Below are 19,928 nucleotides of genomic sequence, written 5' to 3' on the forward strand. Positions count from 1 at the left end.
TTGAGACTGTAATAAGATACTACTGCGCATACCCATCAGAACAGCTAAAAGGAAAAGATTGACAACACAATTAAAAGACTGGCAAGTGCTGGTGAGGATGTGAAGCAACCAAACTCGCATACATTATTGATGAGGGTGTAAGTAAAATGGCACAACTACTGTGGACAAAGTCTTGGAATTTTTTTGTTTAATAACAAATAAAAAACTCTACTGTAGAATCCAGCAGTTCCACTCCTAGGCATTTACCCAAGAGAAGTGAAAACACATGTCTTCAAGCAGATTTGTACAAAAACCTTTGGACCAGCTTTATGATAGTCACAGACAGGGAACCACCTAGGTGTCCATGAACAAAGGAATCAATAAAACTATGGTACATTCAAACATTAAATTTCAACTCAGAAGTGAAAAGGACTGAAAGTATTGGTTCATATCACAACACGGATGAATCTTAAAAATTTGATGCTGGGTGCAATCCCATTACTGGGTATATACCCAAAGGATTATAAATCATATAAATCATTCTACTATAAAGACATGCACACGTATGTTTATTGCAGCACTATTTACAATAGCAAAGACTTGGAACCAATTCAAATGCCCATCAATGATAGACTGGATAAAGAAAATGGGGCACATATACACTATGGAATACTATACAGCCATAACAAGAATGAGTTCATGTCCTTTGCCGGGACATGGGTAAACCTGGAAGCCATCATTCTCAGCAAACTAACACAGGAACAGAAAACCAAACACTACTTGTTCTCACTCATAAGTGGGAGTTGAACAATGAGAACGCATGGGCACAGGGAGGGGAACATCACACACCGGGGCCTGTTGGGGGATGAGGGGCGAGGGGAGGGAGAGCATTAGGAAAAATACCTAATGCTTGCAGGGCTTAAAACCTAGGTGATGGGTGGTAGGTGCAGCAAACCAGCATGGCACGTGTATACCTCTGTAACAAACCTGCACATTCTGCACATGTATCCCAGAACTTACAGTAAGAAAAGAAAAAAAGTATGCTGAGTGAAACAGATTAGCTATAAAAGAATATATATGATGTAAGTCTGTTTGTACAGTGATCTAGAATATGCAAAACTAATTGGGGGTACAAAACAAAACAGGACAGTTGTTGCTGGTGCATGGGGTGTGTGAGGGGTGGGAGTAAGATGGAAGGAGGTCTGAGGGAACTATCTGAGATGGTAGAGATGTTTCTATCTTGATAGAGGTTTAGCTTACATGAGTATATGAAATTGCCACAATTCATGTTTGGCACACTTAAGAACTGTGTATTTCATTGTATGTACATTTTAAAAATGGGCAACTATTGAACTTTAGATGATATGTGTTCTGAAATGTTTAAAAGTGCTGATATCTGCAACTCCTTTTAAAATTTATTAAAAACAAAGATGGACTAACGGAAGATAGATGGCTAGATATGTGATAAGGCAAATATAGCAAAATATGAACAACCGTAGAATAGAGGTGATGGGTATATGCGTGTTTACTGTCTCTTCTTTCATCTTTTCTGTGTGTTTGAGAATTTTTGTAAAGGTATGTGGGTTGGGAGTAAATGTGCTGTTCTGGCTGGCCTAAGTCACACTATTCCTGGAGTCGGAAGTGGAGTGGGTTCTGCCTGCGACGGAGGTGGGGGACCCATACAGAGTACAGAATTCTAGAAGCTACAGTTCCATTTTAGAAACCTCATTCTGCTCCTTGGGAGTTGTAGAATACTGAGGTTCTCCATGTGGTCACAGTGCTGGGGATACCCTTTCCTGCCAGCTCTAAGCAACAGAATAAAAGAGTGACTATTCTCAGAATCTCTTGTTGCATACATATGAGTTGGCATCAAGATTATTTCTAGATTTGGGGTAGGAAACTCAGCTTCGAGTCATAGATCTAGAAATGCAGTCCTCTGAACTCACAGTTGTCCGTAGCAAGGGAAGAAGTCACCTTTCCCTGTGTCTGTGTTGCATAACACAACATTCACCTTGTGCCTCTCCAAGGGGCATTGTGGGGATGAAGGAGATCATGAACGTGCTTTGAGTTTGTCTGACTGCATCAGCCTCAAGTTACAATGTAGATAGCTCTGCATGCCAGTGCCTGGAACCTCCTGGAAGGAGGGACTGGAGGTTGAAAGGAGCAGCGTGGTGCGGTGACTCACTTTCTGGCCGTGGTTTCTCCTGGGCTGGGCCCCACTTGGGCAGCAGAAGAGCCTTACGAGCTCCTACTTTGGTGTCCTGTATACCATCCTGAGGAATTTCTCATTTGCAGTTTTCTAAAGCACAAAAGAGCAAGGTTCTTTCTTCTGCTAACAGAGATGTGTAACTATTTCCAAAAACACTGGGTTGGGGGTTGGGGAGGGGAGCATATAAAGACATTCTGTTTAATATTTCAGTTTCTTTTAGGGGGATGGGAGGTGGTCTCTCCTCTCACCGTGTAAACGGCATGCTGACAGATGAGTGGGTTCACATCCACTTTTTAATGTTGCATGAGCATGAAGCCAGGAAGTGCTAGAGCCATAAGAGACTCCTCACACTGCGACCTGGCCACATCCTACATACATGTCAGCTTGCACACCATCTACTGAACTGTCATGCACTTGATAGCAAATGAGCTTGTGCCCTTTCTGCTGACTTTAAAGATTTCCTGAAATACTTTTCTGACTTGTACGTTACTTAGATTTCTTTCTTCCTCTGTTGCATCCAGTTTTTGTTTATGTTGGCTGTGACTCCAATCTTTGGTTGAGAGTTAGGGAAGTTGCTTATAAAGGTTTTCAGGATTGCTGAATATGAAATGCAAGGAAATTGCATAACATTGCAGCGTTTCCTCCTCTTGTTGCTTGCTTGTTACCCAAAATACAGTAGTTCCTTCTAGAAGCTTGAAGAAATTTGGCAGATCCTATCCTCTGATGGTCTATTGTGGTCTAGAGAGTCAGTGTTATCCTGATTTGAGGTTGAATTTTTCTTAAGGTCAAACAACAAAGCTTCCTGAATTATAACTATGGCAACAGTGTTTATGTAACACACAAATCAAAGTCACGGGGTAGGGGAGGAGAAGCACTCACAACAATCAGTGTTAATAACCCCAGAACAGTTAGCCTGTGCCTAATTCACCAGGACCAAACACAGGTTAAAATAAATGGCCTACTCCTTCACTGGTTGCTGGGGTGTAACCTACCACCTACATGCTCCAGGAGGAGCTGTTTCACCTTTTCTCTTGAAACTATTTCAGCTTAATTTGAAATTTCTCGTAGAGAAGTGCAGTAAGTGCCAGTGACACTCAAAATGTGAAAGCATTGCTATAAGGATAATTGGCTCATCAAGGTCATTATGACCTGCCTCAGACCTGCAGAGAAAGACCCAGACGAAGGAATGCGCATCTGTAAACCCCTTGTCGTTTAATCAGGAATAATTTCTTGGACACTGAATATATGCAAACACTTAGATGCCACATGGATCACTTCCCCTAAACCCTGCCCCATAGAAATGTAAAACTGACCTTGATTGGAGATTGGAAATGATGAGAATGAAAAATTATATTTGGAAATATTAAATTCTGTAGAATACAGACTGTAGGAGCAGTAAGACATCAAAGAAACGAGAGATTAAGGTTGTCTGCAGCCATCAAGTAAGTTAGGAAATATTTGTGGAGTAAGGAAGAGGGAAATAACGTTTTTGAGCACCTCTGGTCACTGTGATGACTATTTTAAATTCCGTTAATACTCTTATAAGTATTATTACTTAGCTCTACTTTGCAATGAGAAAGCAGACTCAGAAATGTTAAATGATCGTCTAAGGGCGCATAGCTCAAAGGCAGTAGAACCAGGTGACAAAATACAAACTCCATACAAATTAAATTTAAAGGAGTTTAATTGAGCTATGAACAATTTGTGAATCGGGCAGCCCCCAGAATCAGACAGCAGATTCAGACAGACTCCAGGGATGCCTCGTGGTCACAATAAATTTGTAGACCAAAAAAAAAAAAAAAAAAAAAAAAAAAAGAAGTGACATACAGAAATCAGAAGTAAGTACAGAAACAACTGGATTGGTTACAGCTTGGTGTTTGCCTTATTTGAACATAGTTTGAACACTCACTCACCAGTGTATAAGTGGTTGAGGTGTGGCTGCTGGGACTGGCCAAGACTCAGCTATTGTTTCAGGTGTCTACCTGTTAAGTCAGGTTATGGTTAGTCCACAAGGACTCAAATATAGGAGTATGGAGTCCTTCTCTAGCCATATTTAGTTTGCTTTAACACGGGCCTTAATGCCAAGTTTCCAAAGCCCACAGCATGCTCCATTCAACCCTTGACTCTACTTCATCCAAATCCATTTCTTCCTGTTTTGGAATCTGTCCAGGGCCTATACCAGTGAAAGGGTTAGGCTAACGATGATTAGACCCCAAATGCAGCTAAATTAATCAGCCCAGGAATGCCTGGGCTGCCTTCTAGACAGAAGGGGGCTTAGGTCTGTGTGTAAGAGGATGCTGGGTCAGTCTCCTGCTTTAGTGGACCATGAAGAGCTCCTATCAGTTATTTAGATTCAGCTGAAATCTGCCTTCCTGGGGACTCCATCCTGACCTTCATCTCTGTTCAGCCCATTAAGATTTCCCCTTCTTCACATCACTGCCCTTTGAGAATCTGAAGACTGGTATTGTGATGGTTTGAAGGCTTCTCTTCTCCAACCAACACTGTGGTTTAGGGAAACACATCTTGTGGAGCAAGTGAGCACAGCCAGAGAGTGGAGCCAACAAGAACCAGGAGATAGCCAATGTCAAGGTCTAGGTGAGAAGGCAAAGACAGTTTGACCTTGGGCAATAGAAAAAGAAGTGGGGATGAGGAATAGGTTCAAGATTTATGATAGTAATAGAAATGATACAACTTGGAACTGATTGGATATGTGAGGTAGAAGGAATGGGAAATTCAAGGATGACAGCACAGTTTCTTGTTCAACTCTTGCACTTTTTTCTCCTTCACTCTAGAGTTCCCTATAAAGCACAAGTAAGACAACCCTTGTCTGCAAGCAACAGAAACAACTGTAAAATAAAAAGGATGTTATTGATGTACTATGGAAAGAGCAGGGATGAGCTTCTGATATGTTAAGATAAAAGGACTCAAGTGATACAATCAGAATCCCATGTCCCTTCATTCATGGCTCTGCATTTCTTTGTTTGACCTTTTCTGCTCAAGGCTTTGCCTGTGTGGTAGCCGAAGTTGGCCTCAAAAGCTTCAGGTATGCATCCTGTTTTCCTAGCAACACAAGGCCTCATTTCCAATAGTTGTAATAAAAAGTGAGTGAGTGTTGTTGGCTGAGTTTGGCTTGGGCCAATGACATGTGCTGTAGGATGCATAGTCTGGATCACATGCAACAAACCTGAAGATGGAATTGGGACCAGCCCCACCCAAACCATATGGACTTACCTTGGCAGGGAGGTGGCTCCCGAAGGAAAATGAGGGTGTTATCCCTGGAAAAAGAGGGGCATGGATGTTGAACAGTAGTAATCACAGGTGTCCAGAGCACTTTTTCCCCCCCAATGTTACTGAGGAATAATACAAAGAGATAAGTTGCTTACATCCACAAGGTACAAAGCAGCAGGCAGTGCTTGAACTAATGGAAAAGAAAGTTTATTTTTCTATTCATCATCATTGTTGTAATCATGTTTTGAACAGCAAGCAGCAATTTTTATTCACCAGCAAGAAAGCTTTAGGGGCTGTTGAAAGACTGTCTTTTGGATGGCTGTAAGAGCACAGCCATTTGGTTACTTTTTACTGGGCCATTTTCTAAGAGACTGCCTAGTCTTGAGATGCCTCTGATTGTGTAGGGGAAGGCACTCGGCACCAATAGGTACAGAACCCCTTCCTTAGCCCTTATTTCAGAACTCCCCAGTGGTACCATGGGCTCCAAAACTATTAGCAGCATTTGTTGTCACCTGGTGGATGTAGACCTAACACACAGGAGTGGAACATAGAAAATAAATGGCTATGTGAGGGATTTTGATAGCCTTGAGTTAAGCCAAATAAGATATATCTGTATCCTGTTGTCTCCTAGGAAAGCCTGAATTGTCTATTTCCATTCCCTTGTAAGAAAGATTCATAGAGAATTTGCCAGGTGATGGGGGGAACAAAGCAGTCACCTGGACGCCTGAGCACACATCTAGCTTGCCTTTTCTGTCTGGCCAATGCATTGTCCTCACCAACTCCACCTTTAGTGTTTTTTCTGGTTTTTTTTTTTTTTTTTCAATTGCAGTTTCTCTCTTATTCTCTCTATTTATCCAATCAGTACTTTCTGAGTGGCTGGCTATGTGTCAGTTACTGAACCCCCTTTATGTATAATTCTACAGGGTAAGAGCAAGGTCTTGACACTGGTTCAGGAATCGGTCATTGGGAAGTGCCATCAGCTATATTTTTATTGGTTTCACATTTGAGGGAGCCTTCCTAAGACAGCAAGTGCAACAGTGGTAGCAGTGGAAAGGGAAAGCCTGACAGAGTATTGCCAGCTGAGAAACAGAAAAGTTGCAACAACCGTGTTATTTTTGCTCCACTGAGCATGTTTCACCACTCAGACCATAGTGATGAGAGCCACATTTCTCATGGGAGGAGGAGGAGGAAGAACCAATAGCTGGCTCCCAAGCTCTGACCCCTTGAGTTGATACACATTCTTATTTACTCCGGGCTATTCATGCTTCAGATTCAAACAATTCCTTCTCAAAAGCTTTTCCAAGTGTGGCCTGTGGCCCATGGGTGAAAAGAGAAGTCCGGATCTAGAAAAATCATGTCCGTTATTGGGTTTCATGGGTGGCATTCCACAGACTAAGGGTGTCTTACTAGTGACTTCTCAGGGGTGTTATCAAAAGTTCCTAAGACTGGGCACGGTGGCTCATGCCTGTAATCCTAGCACTTTGGGAGGCCAAGGCGGGTGGATTGCCCGAGCTCAGGGCGACATGGTGAAACTCCATCTCTACTAAAGTACAAAAAATTAGCCAGGCGTGGCCTGTAGTCCCAGCTACTCAGGTGGCAGGAGAATCACTTGAACCCAGGAGGTGGAAGTTGCAGTGAGCTGAGATCGCACCACTGCACTCCAGCCATGGTTGGCAGAGCAAGACTCTTTCTCAAAAAAAAAAAAAAAAAAAAAAAAAAAAAAAAAAAAAAGGTTCCTAAATTTAGCCTGTATTATTGTCTGCCGAACATTCTAATGTGGTGCTCAACTGAGAAACCTGCCACACAGTCTTTGGCAACCCTGGCCAGTTCTCTCTGTATGTGCTGATAGGTTTTAGGAGGGGTGTTTTTTGGGCATCCTAAAATGTCTCAAGCTGGTTGTGGTTTTTAATTACTGCCACACTTGTATTAATTGGAAGTTTGTAGAATTCCTGTTATGCTTAAATTGGGTGGAAATTTTGTTATTACATAATGGTTGCATTGTTGCCATTTTAATTACTGCTTAGCCTCTTTTGAGTTCTTTGTTAATTGGCAGGCTATTTTTCCTCTGGAAAGCAGGACTGGGTGGAGAAGCTGTATGAAGTTGTGGTTGAGTACAGACTCTAGTCTACTGTGCTCTGCCTAAATCAAATCCTGGCTCTGTAATTTGCTAGTATGTAACCTTTGGAAAGTTAATTAACCCATATGATGCTATGAAATAGAGGCAGGTGTAGTACCCCATAGGCTTGAGGATGAAATAAAATCATTCATTTAAATGCTTAGTATGGTGCTTGGCACATAATTGATAGTGAAAAAGTGGTTGGTGGCAGGTGGCTATTTTTATGTTTGATTGCTATTTTAAAAAAGATTAAGAACCATTGATCTAAAAGTTGACCTTAGATTATCTCCTTTCCTTTCCCTTCATCTCTTAGTTTCAGTTGGTTATGTTACATTGCCAACAAGACCAATGCCACAGGGTCCCTCAAATGACATTTCCCGTCCTTAGCCATTTATCCCATAGGGGATACATTTCCATCACCAGAAAAGGCTTTTATTTATTTATTTATTTTGGTTTTTAAACACAAAGTGGGAAGAGAAGGAAGGAGGAAAATAACAGTGATGATGATGAAAGTTAATCCTTATAAAATGTTCAATAGGCCATAGAATTTACATTCAGTGCTGTGTTGAATACTGTATATCTGTGATTCCATTTAATTATTACAACAATCCTAAGAGGTGGAGAGTGTTAGTATCCTCCTTTTCCTGATGGCAAGACTGAGGTCTAGGGATGATAACTGATGCGCATGTTAGCCAATGAATAGTAAAGTTAGACTTTGAACCTAAGCAGTAGATTACTACAAGTCTGTCACCACTGACAGAAACAATGCAAAAGAACAAGCTCTTTTGACTCTAGTGATGGACCCATTTTGTCACACAGAGGGGATGAGATGATATTTGACAGTGTGGAACCAGCCTGTTCACTGTTTTAAGATGTTGACACATTGCCCTATTCAGTGTGTCTCCACATTGGTACATCAGGGGAACATCCAGGTGGGAGGAGATTAGATATCCCAGACTACTTGAAGTAGACCTCAGGGGATCATAGGGTTTGGATGTGCATTTGGGTAAAGATGGTGCGGTTTAGAGAGGAGCATCAGGTTTAAACAAATTTACTTATGAACCTATTTTTCCAGCATCTTTATTTTGTCCAGATTTTGATCCAAAGTGTGGTATGGCTAAACTCTAACACAGCTGTGTGTGAAAGGGAAAAGTTACATTGTTTTGTCAAATTTTTGCTTTACTTATGTCTTTAATTTCTACATTTGAAAAACAAGCCTCTCTGCTTTCTCAGTACGGCTTGGATAATGGTAATAAAGGTACTCATAGAAAAATTCTGGGAATCCAAATGACTCTGTGTATTCTCTGTTAATTCTGTAGGGACATGTAAACTGAATTGGCTCAGCAGTGAACAGAATTTACTGCGAAATCACATCTTGGTGCAGAGGAAGCATATGAAGGCTTTCCTTGCCCTCCTTTGATTTATTAAATTGTACTTTCATTGCAGCTTCTGGGTAAGGACTCAGAATTGCAGTGCCCTGTGATTTGTATCAAAGAGCTACTCTCCACCCCTGGTGTATATCGTCAGGATCAAACCCTGTGGTTCAGAGAGAATATGAAGTGTCACTTCTACACTAGATGCCAGCTGGTTGCATGGGTTAGTGGTAAATACTCCAGGCTAGAATCAGAAGGCTGTTCCCAGTTTCATTTTCTTTCTGACTCAGAGCAAGTTCTTCCTTCTGTGATTCACCTGCCCAGCTGCCCACAACATCTCACCTTTATCATCATCATCATCGTCGTCGTCGTCATCGTCATCGTCATTGTCGTCATCATCACAATGACTTATTGATCATGTGGTTAGTGGTTAAGTGCTTGGTATCTGGAGACAGACCGTGGGAGTTCCTGTCTGGACTCTGCCCATTTCCAGCTGTCTGACCTTGGCCATGTGACCTAACTTCTCTAATGCCTCAGTTTTCTCATCTCTGTGACAGGAATAATTAGGCTGGTATGAGAACCAAATAAGACACACAGCAAGTGCACACAGAATGCTTGGCATGGTGTCTGGCACATAGCAGGGCTTTTGTCATCATCATCATTACTAATTTCTATCTGTCCTAATTATTCTTTAATGACTCTTAGATGGTTCCTGATAGGAAAAACACATGTAATTTCTCTTTTCCAGAAGCATATACTTGAATATAGATACTTGTTGGCATGGATCTTTAACAAATCTTCATATACAACGGTCAGTAGAAACTAGACTATACCTACATCAAAGTATGTAAACCCAAAGGAGACAATATTCCCAGGTTTTAGAGTACTCTAGCTAAGCAGAACAGGTAGAGGTTAGCTGAAGCTGGGTTGTCGAAGGTGCGTTAACTGTTTCAGTCTTCTGAGGAGCCATAAATCAGGGCATTGTTCAGTGCCTGTTGTCCACTTGGGTTGCTCCTGGAGAGTTGGGTTCTATTCTGTTAAGATAGATACTCTCAAGAGGCTTACCTGAAAGCATATAAATTTGAAATTGCTAATCATAAGACAAAGCTATGGTCAAAGTGACCTTTCAGGACATTGCTCTTGCCTCTGAACCTCAGTCTGATGCTAGTGGGCAGCTATGAGATCTGTAGAAGAAGGATAACCCAGAGCAGACCGACCATTTCTAAAGGGTGAATTAGATGCTGTTAGTTTCTGTCAGTATACAAGGTATTTATGAGCCATAATACCAACCACTGGAGGGACTTGGTAGTGATATACATTTGCCACTGCCTGGAAAGGTAAAAGGGAATTATTGGTACATCCTTTAGAGGCAAGATAGAATAGTACACCACTGACCAGCTCTGTGTCCTTACACAAACTGTGTAACCACTCTGGGTCTCAGGTTCCATATCTCTAAAATGAGAATAATACTAGACCTCATCCATGTGGTGGTTGCAAGGATTAGACGTTGCCATGTGTGGCACTTGGTAAGTGCCAGGTAAACAAAACCATCCTGCTTAGTGCTGTGACTGAGCCAGCATCTGGTTGCTTCCCCACCCTGGGCTTTCTTTGTTGGGCCCTGTAGTCACAACGTCCTGGTAAGCAGGATTTGTTAGCCTCATTTCAAAACTCATTCTCCTTGGCTCATTAACCCAAACCAGACAGAGATTAACGGCCTGGCCTCAGAGGAGCAGGTGGGTACATGTTTCTGGTGCCTTTGGCTCATTGATTATACTTCTCCAATTCAGGGAATGCTTGGGTGTTCCAGGAAGGGATCTCCTGAGACCCAGGAAACATTGAAAGACAGTAATTTGGCACAAATTCATCTCCTAATTAAGGAGGGCTGGAAGTCCTGCATTTTACTATTCCTTCTGGATTTTGCCAGCTATAAATAGAAGCAAGTTTCCCTTGGATAGAATGTTTGAATTTACTGGGAGAAATGCAGGGATCAAGGATGGCTGAAAAAAAATACTTGCCAAAGTGTGGTCTTCTCTACTGTACTTCCCTTGCCCAACTTTCCAAGGTTAGTGAATGCCAGTCACCATGGATCTCTGGTCCTAGCTATTACACTGTGACCCATTTCACTCATAGGTCACAAGGCTATGCAGGATCGGATCGCTGCCCCTCTGCCCTATCCTCATCTCCTACCCCTCTCTGCATTGCACTGATTGCCAACCACACTGGCCTTCTTCCTTCAAATGCAATGACTTTTCACCTTCGAAGGACCTGTACTTTTTGTTGGCACTGGCCCCACATCTTCCCAAGGAGGTCCCCCTCATCAGTCAGGCCTGGCGGAAAGGTCACCTCTTCCGAGAAGCATTTCCTCACCTAAAGTCCACAATACACCCCCGCTTTTTTTTTATTTTAACTTTCTCCAGTATGCTTATCAATATTTGAAGTAATCATATTTGTGCATCTGTTTATTTCTGTTTTCTTCACTAATTGGAAGGTTTTATGAGAGCAGAGATTACAGATGTCTAGTTCATCTGTATCCCCAGTACCTGGAACATTGCCTGACCATTATAAGCACACAGTAAATATTTATTAAATGCATGGATAAGTAAACGAATCACAAGCAACATGGGAAATTACTATTTAGGAGGTCTTCAAACTTTTCAAAGCTGCTATGCCCTTGTTCAACAGCCACATGAGTAAAATGGATAAAAGCCAAGGGAGGGGTCATTTGCTCTTAGCCTCTCTCCAACCCCTTTGGCAGTCCTTGTTTGTGCAGGTGCTGTGGGGCTCGATTTGGAAACCATGGTCTAGCTCAAGTTCATTTATATAGATGATAAAGATGCTGCTGAGGGAGAATGGGCCACTCTGTTTCCTCTTTTAAGCAGAAATTACACAACCTCTATGTCAGCCTCCACCTAGACTTGGTGGTGACTTTTGCCCTCCCCTTAGATTCCTTGAATGTTAAGCATTTCTTTTCTCAGTAGTAGAATCCAGAGCGCTTGCATTGTGTTGTGCTGTTTCAGTATATTTCTTTGGCACAATCTCGTTTGATGTTCACAGCATCTCTGGCTGAGTTAGTCAGGAGAACCTATCATCACCCACATTTTATAGATGAAGAAATTAAAGTTCAGCAAGATGAAGTTACCGATGGGGAAGCCCAGGCCAGGATCAAAATCCTTTGACTCCTTATCTCTCGAACTTTTAGGTATATATATTGATGCCTTTTTATTCATTAGACAATCCTCTTTAAGTACAGAAACCTCTTCCCTTTTTCCTAATCTTTCTGACCTTTAATAAGTGGCCTGGTAGCTTTAGTTTTCTTTAGAAAACTAATAATAAAATAGGGTGATTTATTATATTTAGAGCTTGATAATTCAAAGACCTTCTTGGGTGACTCCCTCATTTTACAGATGGGGCAATAGATGCCCAGAGAGGCTAAGAGACCCAAAGACACAAAGCAGCTAAAGGGCCAAGTGGGACCTCTTGACCAGCCATTCTCCGTCATATTTCTTAAGTAAAAAAATCCCTTTCTGGATTTAATGGTTCTTTTCCGAGGTGGTTGCCTTAGTTTCTTTACGGGTTAAATAAGTGGTTCTCAATTGAGAGTGGCCATTAGAATCACTGGAAGGAGATATAGATAATTATATATTTATAAATATATAATTATATATTTATATAAAATATATATAATTATATATTAATATATTATATATAATAAATTATAATTATATATAATTATATATAATATAAATAATAAATATATATTATGATCAGGTTCACCTTATACCTTTCTATACCTACAGAACCTTAATAACCAAAGAAGGGCTTGGGTTCTATGATTTTTTTTCTTTACTTAATTAATTAATTTATTTTAGATGGAGTCTTGCTCTGTTGCCCAGGCTGGAGTGCAGTGGCATGATCTCAGCTCACTGAAAGCTCCACTTCCTGGTTCATGCCGTTCTCTTGCCTCAGCCTCCCAAGTTGCTGGGACTACAGGCGCCTGCCACCACGACTGGCTAATTTTTTGTGTTTTTTAGTAGAGACGGAGTTTAACCATGTTAGCTAAGATAGTCTTGATCTCCTGACCTCATGATCCACCCCCCTTGGCCTCCCAAAGTGCTGGGATTACAGGTGTGAGCCACTGCTCCCAGCCAATTTTTTACTTTTCTAAAGTAGAGGTTTCATCTTATTTAATTATGACAGCATATCAGGGACGGGCAAACTGTGATCCACAGACCAAATCCAGCCCACCACCTTCTTTTGTAGAGCCCATAAGACAAGCATCATGTTTACAAACAAACATCTACAATCGACTTTATAAGGAATACTAACTTTGAGCACCAATGAAGCTAAATATCAACCTCTCTTAAAAAAGAAACAAAACATTCTTCTGATTAGTAGGCTTGCATTTCAGAAAATCATACTCAAATATTATTAGATTCTCTATTTTGTCAAAAAATTTATGAAAATTTGCTTTCTATCTTGTTGTAGAAGTAGCTACATAATGTCATTGATTTTGCCTCTTGGCTCACAAAGCGTAAAATGTTAACATCTGACCCTTTGCAAGAAAAACTTGCTGACCCTTGCAATATGTCATTGTCTCTTTTATATTGGGCATTTTCTTTTTCTTTATTGGGGTACTTTCCCTTTTTATGATTTATATTATTTAAGGGGTTTCTATGGAAAATATTTATTCTCCTTATAACATTCAAATTTCTAGAAGTATGTAGAGTAAAAAGTAACAGTTCCCACTCCCCAGTATTAACAGTCAACGTTTCTGATGTAAAGGTCCTGACTTTGCCACTAACTAGCTGTGAGACATTAGTTAACCCCTCTAGGCTTCGTATTCTCCATCTGTGAAACAGTGATAATAACAGCTCCTGCCCAACAGAATTGTCATGTTGATTATTTCAGATCGTTCATGTGAAATGCTTAGCACATTGCCTGGTGCGCAGTTCATGCTTAACGATTTGTAACTAATTTTAATTTTTTTCTCTTTTCTATTTATGTATGCATATACATTTACTTGCTTTCTTGAAAAGAGGGAATTTTTTTTTACACAATAAAGTTGCACAGATGATTCTGATGCACACACACTTAAGAACAGCTAAAGTAAATACTGAGAAGTAGATAATTATTGAATGGGTTCATATTTGGGAGCCAGAAATTACTTTCTACTTCGTGGTACAAACTAGGGAAAATGAGGAAGATAATGGTTTTCTACAGTGAACCTATAGGGTGGTATAAAATGCACACAAGTGAATTTTTATTTTTATTTTCCAGGTCTACAACTCGAACAAAGACAGCCAGAGTGAAGGGAGTAAGTATGATGCTTGGGTAACCTACAGCCAGGGTTGGGAGTGGGCTTTGAGAAGTTGCTACTCCAGGCGTGAACCACCAGGCGGTGCTGTGGGCATGTTGGGTTGGCCTCAGTTCCTGAGTGCAGTGGGACATGCCTCCACCCCAACTTTCCACCCGTGACTCCACAGGGAGGTGACTCCACAGGGACGGTAAGTAAGCCTGGCTGGCAAGGCTGTAGTGACCCCTTGCATTGAAATAATGTGTCACACTTTACAAAGCATTCTCGTGTACATTATCTCCTTTAATCGTAGGTCTTAAGACTATAGCTCATCACCACTTAAAAGTTACTTAATACAGTAATACTCAACTGCCCGAGAGCCTTATCCTGTGGGAAAGCCAGAGTTGCTTTTGCCTCCAGCACGGTCTCGCTCAAAGGACTGGATAGGCAATAACTATGTTAGATGATTTCTTAGTAACTCTGTTTTCTTTGTGGTCTGTTGGGGAAGGAAAGAATGGAGATGAATTCTATGGTAACATTCTTCTCTGCTGGAAGTGTCCGTGGGCAGCCTCTGTAGACCATAGTGCATTTGCCCTGCTGCTGCCTGTAAGCACTCTGGTTAATCATGATTTCCAAGGGTACCTGTAATCTTGTAAAGGCAACAGGATTAAAATGAACCTGCTACTGGTAGAATGTTTGGGCTGATTATCTCCTTGGTGTATGGGAGAAAAAACAAAATCCTTCCAGGTTGCTGCAGGAGTACAAAGGAAATCCTGTCACCTTGCTTTGTAAAATCCACTTGAGAAAAAATTTAAAGGTAGCCCCACTGTGAATTCCAGTTGTGTTAGGAAAATCAGTAGAACAGTGCCTCTCCACGTGGACCAAAGGATGAAGTGTTTTTTGTTTTTTTTTTTTTTTTTTTTTTGTGAAAGTCATTATAGGACAGAGAATTTTTCCCCCTTTCTTTTCAAAATATAAGTTTTACGTGGGAGTTTTATATAAAATATTAAGTAATTTGGAATGTCTGCTGTGGGTAGGTTGAGAGGCCTTTTTTGAGAGGAAAAAAAATGTTCCCCCTCACCTCCAAAAAAAAAAAAAAAAAGAACAAGGGAAAAATTTCAAGTAAATATGCAAGGAAACAAAGACATAATTCCACCCTACCCCACTCCCAATTAGGTATGATTGTTTTAGAGCACCTGAAGTCAACTCTGGCTAACTGAGGCAAAAACAACAGTAACAATAATGAAGGAATATGTAAGGCTGTATGGTAGCTTGTAGTAAGGTCGGAGGAGCTGAAAAGTGAGGCTTGAGAATAGACGAGTTCTGGAGACTCAGGAACCCGGTGAGAAAGGGTCTTCTGGATAGTACGATAAAGCTCTAAACTGTTTGTAGTCTTTGCTTCACCTTTCTGAAGATTGAAATTCCCAGGCATCAAGTTGGTCTAACTTGGGTCCACCCAGGGGAAAACTGTACACTTTGATTGAAAGTTTCAAGACTGCTGCAAAAAATGGGAGTAGGGTAGTTTCCCAGAGGGAAATCAGGGAAGCCATCAGGACCAGAGGGGATGGATGCCAAGTAGGCTACACTAACAGATACTCACACCTGGCCCCTCCTGGGACACACTGTAATAAAGTACCCAAAAGTGGTGGGGGAGGAGAGGCATATGAATGGAGACCTCCACCCACACTGGCCAGAATTTTACTTGTAACTTGTGACCTTATGAACCTACATCTCTCTATTTGGGATAAATCCCAATAGATTTGAAAGACAACCATGGTTCTAGTAGTGGGCATCCCAACTGGTTCTGATATTTCTTAAGGCATTTTCAGAATATGCTTTGGAAACCTGAAAAAAGTGACCACCCTCTAACCCCCCAATGGCTTGTCCTAAAGAAATCATTAGAGTGCAAAGATAGTTTGTATTTATTTGTACAAATAAGTTTGTTGGGGCATTGGTGAAAATAGCAAAGAATGAGAAACAATCTAAATACCAAATAGAGAGCTGGCTAAATAAATTAAGGAGTAGTATACAGCCTTTACAAAGAACCAGAGAGGGCTGGATATATTTGCAGAAATTGTGTTGATAGTATGTTAATGATTGAAATTTTAAAAAACTAGGCTATAGAACAACATACCTAATAACATGCATTACTTGACCTCCCTCGAGAAAAGAATAAGACAAACAATTTTATTTTGGAAAATATAAACAGTTGTGACATTTTGCTTTTTGCATCTCGTTATTCACAGAGCAAAGAGGAGTTGCTTGTCTTGGGTGTCTAATGATCCTTCAATCATTACCCTTTCATCTAGCACATAGGAGATAAAAAGATGGATTAAAAAAATTGGTCACTTTTGCCAGTGCAGTGGCTCACGCCTATAATCCCAGCACTTTGGGAGGCTGAGGCAGGTGGATCACAAGGTCAGGAGTTCGAGACCAGCCTGGCCAACATGGTGAAACCCCATCTCTGCTAAAAATATAAAAATTAGCCGGGCATGGTGGCACACGCTTGTAATCCCAGCTACTCAGGAAGCTGAGGCAGGAGAATCGCTTGAACCTGAGAGGCAGAGGTTGTAGTGAGCCGAGCCAAGATTGTGCCATTGCACTCCAGGGTGAGCAATAGAGTAAGACTCCGTCTGAAAAAAAAAAAAAAAAAAAAAAAAAAAATATATATATATATATATATAGAGAGAGAGAGAGAGAGAGAGAGAGAGAGAGAGAGAGAGACTACTTTTTCAGGAGTCATTTAAATAGGAATTTTTTTTTTTAGGGTATTGATTGATTTCCAAGCTGGCAAGCCAGTGTAATGGTCTGGTTTAGTGCTTCCTCACCCTTTTTTGGACCCTTTCCCACATGGTGCAGGTTCTTAGCTTCCCCTCCTTGCTAAGGTTGTTGTACTGTATCTCTTGATTGCAGTAATTTGCAATTTAATCCAAACCCTTAGGGCTCATCTACCACAGGTGGCGCTAATGCTCTGGGTCTTGATTGTTCTGCCACACTCCTTCTGTTTGTGTCACAATCTAAACTCTTTTAAAGATATAAAGCCAATCTGATATGAATTTAAGAGTGAGGCATTGCTCTTCTTAACCAGATTCCAAATGTCTAGAGTCCAAATTCCAAATGTCCAGCATTTTCCTTTCTAGGAAATGTTTTGGTGGGAATTTCAATGCAAACATTTTATCACAGAGCCAGAATGTTTTGAAGGAGCAGATAGCAAAAGGGAATTTCTGAATTCGTTGCTTTCATCTTGAAGTTTCTCTCAGGGCATACGGTGCCTGTGGAGTATAAGACAGGGTCATAAGTAATGTCTGTCAGCTGCTGGTATTTTCCAAATGACCCAGTTGCCAGGGATAGGATGGCAGCTGATAAATATATGTACATTTCTTTGCAGAGCCTTTTCTTCTCCTCTTTTTAATTCTCTGTTTGGATCTCAGGTTTAGAGAGTTGAATTCATCACACTCCCCTGTTCATGGCACGTTATCAGCACAGGTTTCTTGATTCATTCATTCTTTCCTTGTGTTTCGTTTTATTTATTCATTCCCTTTTAGTTCTTTTTTCTAAAATGTGTGTCTTTTATCTTCCTGTGTTCTTAATAAATGGTGTATGTTAATAGATGTTCTGTGTCTTGTTTTATTTCTAATTTTGTGCCCTCATCATTGTGTTAGGAGCCTTTCATATTCCTCTGTGTCCTTTTATGCTGTGGCTTCTGATTACTGCATAATTTGTGGTACACAGCACTTTGTATCTGTTTTTGTAGAGATGTACTCCATCTCCTCATGCCTCCAACTCCTCATCACCACTCACACCACCACAGTGTACATCTTTGTACATGTCTTCCTGTGTGAGAATTCCTCTGGGATACACCCACCCAAAGCATTGCTGGCCAAAGGCTATGCATAGACTTCATTTAAGCACTCTCCTGTATTGTTCTCCAGAGTGGTCGATCTGCATTCCCAGCAACCCTATGTGCAAATTTCTCCATTCCTGCCAACTCTCACCAGTACTCAGCTCTCTAATTTTTTGCCAGTCTGATAGGTGTAAAATGATAGCTCATTGTTATTTTAATTTGCATTTCTCTGGTAATTAATGAATTTGAGCATCTATTCATATGCCTGTTAGTTTACTGGGTTTTGTCTTCTGTTAATTGCCTATTCATGTCCTTTGCCCATTTTTCTATTTCAGTTACCATCTTTTCTTTTTGATATGTAAAAAGTTCCTACTGATTCTAGATACTAATCCCTTGTTAGATTTAGCCAGTTTAAATATGTTCTCATCTTGTCATCTGTCTGTTAATTCGTGGTATCCTTCTTTGACTATAAAGTCTTTAAAGCCTTTTTATATATTCAAATCATCTCTTTTTTGCCTTCTGGTTTATGATTTTCAAGTTGTATTTTGGAGAAGGCCTTTGTGACCCATGTCACAAAGATGTGTACCTATGTTTTCTTTTATTGGCTTTATGAGTGTGTCTTTCACATTTAAGTTTCGAATCCAGCTGATTTCCACCACGGTATGAGATGTTCCATGAAGATCCATTCTTATTTTTATCCACGGGGAGGGTTAGTTTTCCTGTCAATATCTACTAAGCTACCTATTCTTCCCTTGATTGATTTGTAGTGCCGGTGTTCTTGCATTTTAGGTTTGCATATTTTAGTTCTGTCTCTGAGCCCTTTATTCAGGTTTTTTGTGTAGCTGTTTTTGTCCCAATACCTCTCTGTTTTTAATAATAACTTGGAGGCAACTCTTAATATCCACTTATTTAAGTCTCCTCTATTCAGTCTCCTTTTTGAGGTTTGACTTGGGTATTTATGAGTCTTTATCCTTCTGTATAAATTCTAGAATAAGTTTAAGAAGTTTCTCCCAAAATAAAATTTTTCTTTGGGATTGCATTGAATCATACAGATTATTTGGAGGAAGTTGACACCTTTGTAATATTGAGTCATGTCTTCCAAGGGCTTTGAATGTCTTTCCATTTATTCAGACCACCAGCGTTTTTTATGAGAATTTTCTTTTTCTGCCTAGAGATCATGTGTGCTCCTGGTCAAGTTAATCCCTAGATACTAAATTTAAAAACCAATATTTTATTTTTGCCAACCCTGCTACCTATGGGGACCCTTCCTGGGTTTGCTTCTAGAATGTCAGGAATCTGTATCAGTGACACCAGATTCTCTAATTGGTCAAACTCTTACCTAATAGAGAAGGGAAGGGGAAAAGGGAAGTATAGGTAATAAAGAAGAAGAAAGTATGATTTTGTTCTTCTTATTCTTCTTAAGCTTTTTTTTTTTTTTTTTGAGGAAGTGATCACTGCCATTGTCAGTCACCTAGTCATCTGACACCTGTCATTCATTCGCCCCTTTCATTATTACAGAGAACAAGACTGCCCTGGGCAAAAACCGTTTTTCCCATCTCACCCCCTGCAGCCTCGTTGTCTTTTTGTCTTTTTGCTGTTCCCTACCTTTGGGTACAAGATAGGGAATGTCTTTAGGGAGTTATAAGATTTACTCCCCAAAGACTATGAGAATTCGTTCATTTTTCTTTGTAATGAGTCCAAGTTGGAAGCAGGACGAGAGGCCTGTTCTCAGCCCAGGCTGCTATTGTCCTGCTGTCCCACCTGAGAGAAGGTTAGAAAGCCGAGAACTTGTCAGAGAGAACACACCAGTCCAGTGCAAGGGAGTAAGAGAAGAGCAGGCTCTCATAGTGTGAGTTGGTCTTTTCCAAGTTTGACGTTTTAAATTA

At 40.6% G+C, this 19,928-nt stretch overlaps 1 protein-coding gene across 5 annotated transcripts in view; it reads left to right on the forward strand.

Annotated features, from left to right (window-relative positions):
* Positions 1-19,928, forward strand: part of ARHGAP26 (Rho GTPase activating protein 26) — a 459,132-nt gene that overhangs the window by 230,120 nt on the left and 209,084 nt on the right. For all 5 annotated transcript variants that reach the window (XM_010388274.2, XM_010388276.2, XM_010388277.2 and 2 more), the window contains one exon: positions 14,183-14,219. In XM_010388274.2, coding sequence (XP_010386576.1) covers positions 14,183-14,219 — 37 coding nt within the window. The remainder of the gene's footprint in view (positions 1-14,182; positions 14,220-19,928) is intronic.

This window comes from Rhinopithecus roxellana, chromosome 3 (genome assembly GCF_007565055.1).
Source record: "Rhinopithecus roxellana isolate Shanxi Qingling chromosome 3, ASM756505v1, whole genome shotgun sequence".
NCBI classification, from domain to species: Eukaryota; Metazoa; Chordata; class Mammalia; order Primates; family Cercopithecidae; genus Rhinopithecus; species Rhinopithecus roxellana.